General features: G+C 36.0%; 1 protein-coding gene across 3 annotated transcripts in view; it reads right to left on the reverse strand.

Moving 5' to 3' along the window:
• LOC106882059 (GATOR1 complex protein NPRL2) overlaps positions 1–14,096 on the reverse strand; it is a 41,661-nt gene that overhangs the window by 3,344 nt on the left and 24,221 nt on the right. For all 3 annotated transcript variants that reach the window (XM_089353953.1, XM_089353952.1, XM_089353954.1), the window contains 2 exons: positions 5,882–5,975; positions 4,948–5,065 (listed from right to left, as the gene is read on the reverse strand). In XM_089353953.1, coding sequence (XP_089210079.1) covers positions 4,948–5,065; positions 5,882–5,975 — 212 coding nt within the window. The remainder of the gene's footprint in view (positions 1–4,947; positions 5,066–5,881; positions 5,976–14,096) is intronic.

Below are 14,096 nucleotides of genomic sequence, written 5' to 3' on the forward strand. Positions count from 1 at the left end.
ATGAAGCATGTGTGGAAAATGCATAAGAGAAAGAGAATCTTTCCAATGTTGATCCCACATTGACAGCAGTATGATAGATAAGGCAATTAAGGATATGGAGATACAGATGGCCCCTGGTCCTTCAGGAATTACTGGCAGAATAGCATATGGCCTCATCATCCGCATAGTTATTACGGTTATACAAGAAGGTGTCATACCAAATACTGGTGCAGTAGTATTATAGTCAGCTGTTACAAGGGTAAAGGAGATACCTTGGGTAGAAGTAATTAGAGGTATCAAATTGCTGGACTAGATCATGAAAGTTATGGAGAGAGTTGTAACTTAATTAATTAGGTACAGAAATAGAGTAGATGAGATGCAGTTTGGTTTTGTGCCAAGAAAAAGTACAACTGATACCATACCATCTTTTTAGTCAGACAACTGCAGAAGTATTTAGCTAAGAGCAAACCATTGTACTTTGCATTTGTTGACCAGGAAAAACTTTTAACAGAGTCTCTGTGACCTGATGGGCTTTGCAGAGACAAGTGACTTGTGAAAGCCATACAAGCCATCTGCAGAGGTGCTGCCAGTAAGGTGAGAGTTAGAGCACAGGTAAGAGTTCACAGGTAATTTAGAGCACAGGTAAGAGTTCACTAGGGCTAAATTCTCAGTACTGTCTTTTTCATCATTGTCCTCCAGGTCATAACAGAGGAAATTAAGACTGGTTGCCCCTGGGAACTACTACTATATGCTGATGATCTTATCCTCATTGCAAAAACTGTAATAGAATTAGAAAAGAAATTCCAAATGTGAAAGCAAAACCTGGAATTAAAGGGCCTTAAAGTTAACTTAGCAAAGACCAAAATTCTAGCAAACAAGAAAATAGACAGGACTCCACTCCCTTCAGAAAACTGGCCCTGCTCAATTTGTAGGTATGAATTTCATACAGTGTATTTGGTGCAAGATATAGATGCAGAAGATGGAATCACAGGAAGACTAATGGAGAAAATAATGTTTATATGTGGAAGATGTGTGAGAGCAATGAACACTAAGGATTCATGAGAAACAAAGTGTCCAGGAGGTTCCCTGGTGGTAGTAGATAGCTTCTGCTATCTAGGTGACCTAATTAGCAGTGGAGGAGGATGTTCTGAAAGTATAGTTGCTAAAATAAGAATAGGATGGAGAAATTTAGAGAGCTATTACTTCTGTTGGCAACAAGAGTTTTCTCCCTCTCTCTGAGTTAAATACAGATTGTATGATGCCTGTGCACAAACACCAATGCTACATTGTAGATGGATATGGGCACTGAATGTAGAGAACAATGAAGCTAGTATGCTCTATTGGATGTGCAATATCATGTGTATGTGTGACAAAGTGCTAATATATTGAGGAAAACATTGGGCATAAGAGGAATCAAATGTAATATGCAAAAGAGAAGACTGCACAGGTTTGGTCATGTCATGCACACAGATGAGGAGAGCTGCTTAAAGATGTGCTAAGTGCATTAAGTAGATGCCCTTATACCTTGCTCATCATTCCTACTTCTTGAGCTATCACCCATGAGTCACTTCTGTAGGAATTTATGTTTGTGTATTTTGCACTGAGTGGGTGCTACACAATTTTCTTACATCAATGTTTGAGGAAATTAGCAGAACAAGGAAGCATCTGAATATAAAACAATATTTTATTCTGTATGTACAAAAAGGTACATCTCGGGATAATAAGTCGCCAGGTCTGATGTAGATACAGCAAAGTTAAAGTTAATCATTCTTTATGAAGACAATATAACACCTCGGAACACTCAGTGGTCAGGTCAGGTATAGAAACAGCAAAGTTGGAGTTAATAATAATTTTGAAGGTATTCTTCACAGAACTCCATCAAAATCAGAGCTGGTCAATTACCGAACATCCAGGACAGGAGCGTAGGCCAAAATTGAGAGCTGCTAAGGACACGTCTGCATGGTTCAGTGGCTGCATCTCAAGTCAAAAACGCTAGCGAGAAACGCGATGAAATTTTTCCGCAAGTCCCAAGCGCATGCTCTTGAGGGAACTTCTGTAGGCCTTCCAGAAGATTCCAACCAATGCATGTGTGCTGAAAACTCTCAAAATTGACTTCACTACACTTCTATCCCTCACAACCTCCCCACTATCCAATACTGATACTTTCCATCAAGCTGTGCCTCTATCCCTGTTTGTTACCAACTACATTTATCTCTACTCCCATCTCTAACTCTCCCCACCCCTCTCTTGTTTATTGAGGGTTTTCTCTGGCATCCCATCACTATCATTTTATCTTCTCAGGGTGTCTTCACTATAGCAAGACACATGTGCTTGTCCCTTAACTATACTTTAACCCCACAAAATCTAGCATAAACCCACCTCACCTTTCTCTCGAATACTCTTCCTACTTAGCCTAGGGGTCTTTTTCTTTTCTTGTTTTACAAGTTACTAGGCTACCACACTAGTGCTGGATGCATGAAAAAGGCACCCAGTACACACTGTAAAATGGTTGGCATTAGGAAGGTCATCCAGGCATAAAAGCCATGCCAAAGCTCACAATAGGGCACAATGTAGTCTTAGAGCTCACTGGATCCTGTCAAACCATCCAACCCATGCCAGCATAGAAAATGAGCATTAACTGATGATGATGTTGATAAGAATTATGTTTGTAACAAAAGTCATTATATCACCACAGAAGACCTGCTATTAATATTGTAGTTTAAAGTAACATAGTCAGAAGTAGTTTGGAACCTTTGAAGACTTGATATCAGTACTAGGAATTCACAAAATACTGTGGTTTGGCTATATACAACACTGGACAGTATTTCCCCATAACTGTGTGTGTGTGTGTGTGTGTGTGCGTGTGCGTGCATGCACGTATAAGGTTCTTAGTAGTCCATCAGTAAGAAACAAATCAATGTTAAAATCAATTTACTGTTTAATTTATTGTTTTATATTCTTTGGTCCTGGGTTTGGATGAGCAGGTGAATGATAAATACACTGTGGAAACATTTTTCTTACACATAAATTCAGCTTTGCTATATGCTATACAGTTGTCCAAAATAAGAATTTTGCAATCTACTGGCAGCCTACAGATGTGCAATGTGTTATGGCTTCTGGTTCAAAAATTTCTTCAAACCATTCTAACATAATATCAGTAGTAACCAGGCATTTCTATTTGCATGGTATGTTATTGGGTAAACTGTAACGCCTTTCTAGGTTTTGGGGCATTTAGATTTTCCCATTACCAATGGCTTACATCTGTGCCTAGCAGCTGTATTGCAGCATCCCAAGATGGTAATTTTGTTGTTAGATGTGTTTGTGTCCTGTAGCCTCTTCTTCATCTTCTGTTTCTGAGGTGTGCATTGCCAATATAAAGCAGATTTGTCTGCATTATACATTTGTGCAGGATTGAGATCTCTGTCAACGATAATCATTATCATCATCATCCTTTAATGTTCACTTTCCATGCTAGCATGGATTGGATGGTTTGACTGAGGACTGGCAAGCCAGTAGGCTGCACCAGGCTCCATTCTGATCTGGCAAGGTTTCTACAGCTGGATGCCCTTCCTAATGTCAACCATTCCAAGAGTGTAGTGGGTGCTTTTTACACACCACCAGCACAGGAACCAGTCAGGGGGCACTGGCATCAACCATGTTCGCATGGTGCTTTTTACGTGCCACCAGCATGGGAGCCAGTCAGGGGGCACTAGCATCGACTATCTTACATGGTGCTTTTTACATTCCACCAGCACGAGGAGCCAGTCAGGCAGCACTAGCATCAACCCATGCTCGACTGGTGCATTTTACGTGCCACCAGCACAGGTGCCAGTCAGGTGGCACTGGCCACGACTATGATTTCAATTTCACTTGACTCAACAGGTCTTCTGAAGCTCATCTTCTGAAGCGTTGGGTGATAACCCAACGCTTTAAGGGTACTTTTGAATGGGCCAGTTATGCAACATGGTATCGGCCACGACTGCGATCTCACTTTACTTGCCAGGTCCTCTCAATCACAGTATATCTCCAAAGGTTTCGGCCTCTTATTGCTCCTTTGAGGCCCAATCCATGTCTTCTTGGGTCTACCTCTTCCACAGGTTCCTTCCACTGTCAGGGTGTGACACTTCTTCACACAGCTGTCCTCATCTATATGTAACACATGACCATACCAGAGCAGTTATCTCACTTGCACACCATATCTGATGCTCCTTATGTCCAACTTTTCTCTCAGGGCGCTTAACTCAGTCGTATATGCACACTGACATTACACATCTAGCAGATCATACTAACTTTGTTTCTTTCAAGCCTGTGCATGTTCTCAGCAGTCATGGCCCATGTTTCATTGCCATGTATGAGTTTTGAAAATTCATCAACGTACTTTGCGGTTGCTTCATGGTTTACAGATTGTCTATCTCCACACAACTTGTTCAATGGAAATTCCATGACACTTCAAGAATCATTGAAACCATCCTTCACTGTAAACACATTCATGTTCGAACTTGAATTCTTTATGAAACAACTTAGCCATTATCATGCTACATGACTAGTCGATATTTTGTTTCTTTGCTTCTTAATCTCACAAACAGTAAATGAACCAATGCCATAGATTTAACACAGCTTATGTACTGAAACAGCATAGTCCGCTTTTATGAACAGTTCTACTTAATCTTCTACTTAATCTTCACACTACCATTGATACTCTCCTTTTTGTTGTAACCATAGCTAAGGGTAACTTTAAGCTAGCAGAGGATCTCTTGAAATTTTGGTGTTGCCACCAAGTGCAATGTAAATAACGCATGTAAACAGATGGAACACACATCACAACTTGTGGTCATGCTGTGATGACTGGCAGCCACAGAAATTTCAAGTTCCCCTCATCTGGATTAAAGGAGGTGTACCTGTACTTTTAAATTTAATATATTGCATGCAGTTGAATGATAAATTTATTAATTAGTGTAAAAGATTTACCGTTCATCAATCCTCAAAGCCCTGGGATTAAATTGGCAACAGATATCACGTACAGTTGTGCCAGGATTCATTTCACAAAGTAAATGGAAAATATCTTTGAATTCTGGTAAAGAATGCCCTAGATATAGAGAAAAATATCCACAACTTAATAAAAATTTATAATATAGTGTAATTTTAAAAACATTTTTTTTATATCTCTCTCTTTTACTTGTTTCAGTCATGTGACTGTGGCCATGCTGGAGCACCGCCTTTAGTCAAGCAAATCGACCCCAGGACTTATTCTTTGTAAGCCTAGTACTTATTCTATCGGTTCCTTTTGCCGAACCACTAAGTTACAGGGACGTAAACACACCAGCATCGGTTGTCAAGCGATGTTGGGGGGACAAACACAGACACACAAACATATACACACACATACATATATATATATATATATGTATATATATACACATATACGATGGGCTTCTTTCAGTTTCGGTCTACCAAATCTACTCACAAAGCTTTGGTCGGCCCGAGGCTATAGTAGAAGACACTTGCCTAACCATGTGGTTCGTAAGTAAGCTACTTACCACACAGCCACTCCTACTTTAAAATTACTCCTAGTAATTTTTAAATATTTTTTTCTTCATTTTATACTTTTATAAGATGTTTTAGTGTTTTTGAGTTTGTATTTCAGCTTCTAAGACATCAAACAGGTGAGAGACACTTCCTCACAGATATGGTGCTATCTATTGCACATAAGAGGATTTCAGCACTGTGAGCTAACAGATCTCTGACAATTACACAAAGCCCTCAATAACCACAAAGAGTGAGAAATAACATATATAACTGACATTAATAAAATCATTGAAGAATTGCAAAATATAAGTTTTGAAATACTAATTCTTCAGGTAAAATTTCTCTTTTTCTTAAATATAGTTTTATAGTTGCTTACCCTGAGTTCTTACATATCTAACACACTCATCTTGTAAGTCTTTATCTTCAGAAAGTCGATATATTTCAGGAGTTGTGGCATGAACATTTGAATACTGAAAATATATATGAAAGAACTGTTTTACAAGAATTGTTGCTTGCATATAAAGCACATAGTTTGGAATTAAGTATACCATTTATATACATAGCATATTTTTCATTATTAACATATACAACAAATAATGTAGAATATTATATGAGGAAGTTGGAAGAAGTTTAAGTAGGAACTAACTGTACAGGTAATGAATCTTTTCTTTAGCCAGCCAGACTTTTGCATAGTTATTCAACCTACTCAATATAGCATTGGCACTAATCCTTCACTGAATTGCAGTACTAAAAACAAATTTATCTTTTCATTGAAACTGCAGACAATAAAGGTGTGATAATGTATGCATATTGAGTGGAAAATATTTTTAATGACTGGCGTGTAATGTTATACACCAAATCACCAGATGTTATGTGAAAATAAGGTGAGTGTGCGAGTGAGGACTCTACCCAGAAATTCTACTGTTGTTGTAACACCTTTTCTTTCTTTTATGGAATTTGTCTACTCAAGGCCTTCAGCTCAACCTTGCATGTTCTTAAAGCACTGAAATTCATATCTCCCTTTCCAAAAACATGTATTTAACTCATAGGTATAGTTGTTACTGTTAAAATGTTAGTTCCATTTATATAATTTTTGATAATGTCCACTGCAAAACTGTTGGTCCAGTGGTAGTGTAAGATGCCTTATTAAAACATTGCTGTGGCAGCGAAGGGTTTAAAATATTGAAAATAAGAAAACCATTTGAAACTGATTTGAAATGCATCTTGTATCATGTATTTCCTGTATGTTGTTTGCCTTTTACAGAGGCATAATGCATTGTAGACTAAGAGTCTTGGCCTATTTTTCAAAGCTCTAAAAAATAAAATGACAGCTCCTCAAAAACACCAGCTTCAAAGCATTTGATTTTCAATCTAAACTATCATTACAGGTAGAGCACTGGACAAAATGCCTAATAGTATTTATATTCTTATAAATTTCAAGTTCAAGTGTTGTCAAGACTGACCTTGCCATTGATCCCTCTGAGGTCAATAAAGTATTAGTCATGTAACTTCATTGAATTAACAATACCCCTTTCTTAGACATGTCTAACATTGTATATATGCAAGAGATCATAATATATTGCAGTATCTACTCATGATGGACAAATGTATGAGATTTTAGAGTTTTTGTATCATTGACACAATATAGATAGGGGACTTTGTTGATGACTGATTTGGGCAGCTCAGATTTTCCCGTTAAAGAAGTTTTCCCAGTACAGTTTGGACTTAAATTTATCTGTTCACAAATTTGTTTCATATCACGATCCTTTTAAGGACTGATGATTAGTTTTATAGCATAACTGCATAATTAAGAAATTCACTTTACATCACATGTGTGGTACTTTGGGCAAATATCTTCTATCAAAGCTATGGGTTGACCAATGGTTTGTTACTGAAATTTGGTAGACAAAAACTGTGGAAATCTGTGCATAAGTGTTATGTGTATATCAATGAAAGATATATACATCATCATTCAATGTTTGTTGTCCATGCTGACATGGGTTGGACAGTTTAACCATGGCTGATAAGCTGCACCAGACTCCAGTTTGATTTGGCATGGTTTCTACAACTGGATGCCCTTCTTAATGTTAACCACTCTGAGAGTGTAATGGGTTCTTTTATGTGCCACTGGCATGGGTGCCAGTTTGTTTGACATCAGTATCTGCTGTAGTGATGCAAGTCATAATAAACTTTTATCAGCAGTAATATGATGCAATGGTCATGTTGCCTGAATAGGCATAATTGTTAATTTCCCATTGGTTAAAATTACTGCCCACTCTCTTGAGATATTGACTATTGTTATGCCATGTCTATTACTTAATTCATCAAGGCTTTTTTGAATTGTTGTGTAAAACTCTAGTAACTTAGTATGGAAGAATTGGTTAATATAAATTTTTATGTCGTAACTCTCTACAATTTAGTAAATAATTTCTTTTTCTTCATTTTCTTCAACCTGTTAATGAAATTTATTTCTGTAACTATGAAACTGTTATTATAGTGGTGAAAAAGAGTGAACTTATTTATCTTCAACATACATGCACATTAAGCGTCTTGGTGTATAATTCATCACGGCGTTTACACAGCCTGAGTTAAGATTTAATTAAGTTATAAGTGACAGGTTTATCACCGTAGATTTCTACTCAGTAAACATCTATATTTATTATCTTTTCCAAGTTCGAACATGTTATAAATTGGTGACCAACCGACATTGATTACAAAGTCTACTTGGGAGAATAATCACCATATAAATAAGATAATATCATCGTTATAAAAGTGGTGATCCCTGTGAAAAATATATAAAATTTTATATAGAAAATAGATGACAGTTTTATTACACAAAATTTTATTAACGGAAATATTTAATATTAAAGGTTGAAGTAAGAAAGAACACTGAAGAAATAAACAATAATAGTCACAAAAAGTTTTAACTACACTTTCTAGCAAGCTAAGTTTATACTTCATAGCTGTTGAAAGTTCACTAAGTGAAAATTTTTCTTCTTCTTGAAAATTTTAATATATTTGAATGGAAGAAAATATTAAAGAGTTTGAAATGTCTTATTTTGATAGAGGATATATGCAAGCTTCTGTTTTGCCTCCCCCTTGGGTGGGTGACACCATTATCTGGTTTGCTCGATTAGAATAACAACAGAGGCACAAAAATATAACATTATGTTAAGCAACTTACCACCAGCTCTGAGCAATGAAATTAGAGACTTATTAATAGATCCTACTGAACCATTATCGTATTTTTCCGTAAAGGAATAGATACTAAAGAGGACTCCCAGCTCCTGTTCAATAACGAACAACTAGGTGACAGAAAACCTACTCAACTTTTTCGTAGAATGAAAGAACTTCTCACAAATCAACAGACAGAAGAGTCTTATCTTAAAGAAGTTTTCTTTGTTTGGCAAGTTGCCTTATAGCACTCAAACTCTACTTTTAGCGGTGAAAGAGCAAAACTCTCTCAAACAATTGGCAGGTGGTATATTGGAATTATTATCTAGACAGTCTGTTAATGCCTTACCATCCATTTCTTCAGAATTACAGAAGATGAAAGAAACTTATAAGGAGCAATTAAAATTATTAACAGACAAAATTGAAAGTCTTCAACTTGGAAGAGATAAGCGTTCTCATAACAGAAATAATGCAAGATGGCGTAGACGATCGAAAAGTCCCAGAAGAAATGCTACATGCTGGTACCATTCAAAATTTGGTGACAAATCTTATCGTTGTATTAAACCATGCTCATTTGATTTTCTAAACAAAAAAAAAAGGTCGGGAAACTTTTCAACCACAGATTAGACGTGACGAAATCTGTGGATTTCATAAAAAGTTTTCTTCATATTTGACTCTAACTCCAAACAAAGATTCTTAGTTGATACAGGAGCAGCTTGTTCCATTTGGCCTGCTAAACTTTTAAAAGAGAAACCTAAGCCTGCTTATTTGACTCTACAAGCAGTTAATCAGTCAGATATCCAAACATTTGGAGAAATTAGTTTAACTCTAGATTCACATTTAAGAAGAGAATATAAGTGGATTTTCATTGTAGCAGATTTGCCAATTTACTGGTAGATGTAAAGAAACAAAAATTAATAGACACAGTTACTTCATTAAACATTTAAGGCATGAGATGCAGGAATGCGACAATTAGTCTGTTATATTTTATGGTGTCCTCCGAAAATCGTTTGAAATTACAAAACCATTAGCTCCAAACACCAAATGTGTTCATTCAGTCACTCATCACATTGTAACCCATGGACTACCAAGTTTTTCCAAACCTTGCAGAGAAATTAAAGATTGCTAAGGCCGGATTTTATCACATGTTAGACCTCAGAATAATTCGTCCTTCTAGCAGTAACTGGTCTACACCTTTAGTTTTGGTAAAGAAAAATCTCACAGACTGGCATCCATGCGGAGATTTTAGACAGCTTAATGCGAAAAAAACACAAGAAGACAAATATCCAATTCCATACATCCATGATTTTGCAGCTTCGTTGAGTGGTTGTAATATCATTTCAAAGATAGATTTAGTTAGAGCATACAATCAAATTCCTGTTGAAGAGAATGATATACCAAAAACAGTAATTACAACTCCATTTGGGTTGTATGAATTCCTTTGTATGTCTTTTGGATTGAGGAACGCAGCAAATACTTTCCAGAGATTCATTGACAAAATAACAAGAGATTTACCTTTTGTACTTGCTTATACAGACAATATTCTCATTGCTAGTTCGTCAGAAGAAGTTCATGAAAAGCACTTAAAACAAATTTTCAAAAGACTAAATATGGTATAGTAATAAATCCATCAAAGTGTGTTTTTGGTGAACGCACTATATTCCTTTTAGGTCATCTCATTGATAAAGATGGAATTCGCCTACTGCCAGACAAAGTAGAAGCTATTAACAAATTTTCAGTACCAAATTCTTTACAAAAGCTTCAAGAATTTTTAGGAATCATTAATTTTTACAGATGTTTCATTCCACATTACACAGAAAGTCCATTTCCTTTAACTGAATTATTACAGAATAGGAAAAAGAAAAATGAAGTATAACTTTAAAAGATGAATAATTACAGGCTTTTCAAAGCATAAAAGAAAAACTGTTTGAAGCAACACTCTCAAACCATCCTGTTCCTGAAACAAAATTATTGTTGGTAGTTGATACTTCCGATGTTGGAATTGGTGGAGTTTTACAACAGTTTCTTATTTCTTTATTGCCCACAAGGGGCTAAACATAGAGGGGACAAACAAGGACAGGCAAAGGGATTAAGTTGATTACATCAACCCCAGTGCGTAACTGGTACTTAATTTATCGACCCCGAAAGGATGAAAGGCAAAGTCAACCTCGGCAGAATTTGAACTCAGAACATAACAGCAGACGAAATACCAATAAGCATTTCGCCCGGCATGCTAACATTTCTGCCAGCTTGCCGCCTTGTTTTACAACAGTTTCATTGTGGTTCTTGGCAACCATTATCCTTCTTTTCAAAAAAATTCAAGGCACCAGAAACAAAATACAGCATTTTCGGCAGAGAATTGTTGGCAGCTTACTTGTCAATAAAGTACTTCAGACATCTTCTTGAAGGTAGGTCATTTACATTATTTACTGACCATAAACTATTGACACATGCACTAAAAAATTCTTCTGAAAAGTATTCTCTCAGAGAAATTAGACACTTGATTATATTTCACCGTATAATACTGTGGATATACGGTATATCAAGGGTGTTGAAAATTCTGCAGCTGATGCACTTTCTCGAATGAATGTTGATGCATTACATTCATTAAGTACTATCAATTTAGAAGAAGTGTCTAAAGATCAAACTACTGATAAAGAATTTTCTTTATATTAAGATTCCAGTTCTACTTCTTTGAAATTTAAATTGTTACCGATTCATTCTTGTAAATCACATATTTGGTGTGATATTTCTACAGAATTTTCTAGACAATTTGTGCCTGAAAAGCATAGAAAAGTTGTTTTTTCTACTTTGCATAATTTATCTCATGATAGTATTGGAGGTTCATTAAAATCAATATCGAGTCGATTTGTTTGGCCTAGTATGAATAAGGATATTCATTCTTGGGTTCAATCATGTATGCAGTGCCAAAGAGCAAAAGTGAATCGTCACATTAAAGCACCTGTAAGAGGTAAAATGATTGGCACTGGAAGGGTGCCACACAATTCCTTACATAAATGTTAGAGGAAAAATATCGGAACAAGAAAACATCCGAACATAAAAACAATCCTTTTATTTTGTATGTACAAAAATTTACACCTTGGGACAATCAGTAGCCAAGTCTGGTGTGGAAGCAGCAAAGTCGGAGTTAATCATACTTTGTGAAGGCATTCTTCACAGAAATCCAGCTACACAGAGCTGGTCAAATACCGGTCAGCAGCAGAGGTGAACAGAGCGCTGCTGAGGACATGTCTGCATAATTCAGCGGCTGCATCTCGAGTCCAAGATACAAGAGAACTCTGCTGCTGCTAGTTTTCTGCGCATGCACATCAGGGACCTTTCAGCAGGCCTTCCAGAAGGTTTCAACCCTGTGCATGCGTGCTGGAGACCCTCAAGATGACGTCACTACACTCCATTAGGCACTTTTGCAAATCCTGATGTCAGATTCCAATGCATTCATATTGACATAATTGGACCATTGCCTCCTGTGGAAGGTAATAGTTATTTGTTAACATGTATGGATTGTTTTTTTTTTTTGCGATGGCCAGAAACCATTCAAAGACATATCTGTGGTAACTATTGCAAAAACCTTATTTACCAATTGGATGTCCAGATTCGGCATACCCAACTCATTGACAACAGATTGTGTGTGGAAGACAATTTGAGTCTACACTTTTTGCAGAATTTAACAAATTGTTGAATTCATAGAATTTGTACTACTTCTTATCATCCACAATCTAACAGCATGATAGAAAGGTTTCATAGGCAGTTTAAATCTTATTTAAGAACTTACTCTGATTCTAACAGTTGGTTAGAAGCCTTACCAGTGACATTGTTAGGAATCAGGAGTGCTGTTAAAGAAAGTTTGCAATATTCTCCTGCTGAACTTCAGTACGGAACAACATTAACTCTACATGGTCAAATGTTTGAAGAAACCAATTCTTTTAATGGAGATATTAACAATTATGTAGCCCGACTCAAGAGATTTCTTTCTGATGTTCCTTCTTTTACAAGTAAATTACAAAATATTAAAAGTTTCGTCCCTTCTGATATTAATTCTTGGACTCATGTATTTGCACGTAATGATGCCAGTCATCATTCACTGAATTATAAATACACTGGACCTTTTAAAGTTTTGTCAATTAAAGATAAAACTATGACTTTGGATATACATGGCAGAGAAGAGATTGTCAGTTTAGACAGAGTAAAAAAAGCTTATTTCAACCAGTCTTCATGTCATGAGAATAAAAATTTGAGCAACACATTTCAAAATGACTCGTAAAACAGAACAATCCACAAAACAGTGAACTTAGGGTTGAGGAAAAGATCCACAAGTCAATTTTAAAATCACCTAACATTTGTTTAACATGTGGATACATTTGTAAATTTGTATATTTGACTTGTTAAAAATATTAATTCCAACTATGTATTGAAATATATTTGTATTATTAATATTCTTTTTGCAAAATTTTAACAATTTTTCTGGTTGAGGGCTTATGTAGCAACGCAAGTCATAATAAACTTTTATCAGTAATATGACGTAATGGCCATGTTGCCCAAATAAGTACAATTTTTAGTTTCCATATTTGAATTCTAAACGTTTGTCAAAGAGAAATCTTTCACGAAATACGGTTCTTAGAATTCAGGTATGAGCAGTTATAAAAACCCTGATTTTTGGGAGATTAATCAGTGTTCGTTGGTTGTCACTCATTTCCACGACAATCACTTTCTTGAGATATTGGCTATTGTTATGCCATTCAACAAAGCTTTTTTGAATTGTTGTGTAAAACTGTAGTAGCTTAGTATGGAAGAATTAGTTAATATAAATTTTTATGTCGTAACTCTCTACAATTTAGTAAATAATTTCTTTTTCTTCAACCTGTTAATGAAATTTATTTCTGTAACTATGAAACTGTTATTATAGCAGTGAAAAAGAGCGAACTTATTTATCTTCAACATACATGCATGTTCAGTGTCTTGGTGTTTAATTCATCACAGCGTTTACGCAGCCTGAGTTAAGATTTATGTATAGTGATAATACTTATAATTAAGTTATAAGTGACGGGTTTATCACCGTAGATTTCTACTCTATAAACATCTATATTTATTATCTTTCCCAAGTTCGAACACATTATAAATTGGTGACCAACTGACGTTGATTACAAAGTCTACTTAGGAGAATAATCACCATATAAATAAGATAATATCACCGTTATACTGCCATGACTACAATTTCAATTGGCTTGATGGTCTACTCAAGCACAGCATATTGCCAAAGGTCTTGATCATTTGTCATTACCGCCATGAGGCCCAATGCTCAAAAGGTGCTTTTTATATGCCACTGTCACAGGTGCTAGTTATGCGACACCAGCATTGGCCACACTGCCTCTGTGAGGCTCAACACTTGAAAGGTGCTT

This window comes from Octopus bimaculoides, chromosome 6 (genome assembly GCF_046866305.1).
Source record: "Octopus bimaculoides isolate indiv1 chromosome 6, ASM4686630v1, whole genome shotgun sequence".
NCBI classification, from domain to species: Eukaryota; Metazoa; Mollusca; class Cephalopoda; order Octopoda; family Octopodidae; genus Octopus; species Octopus bimaculoides.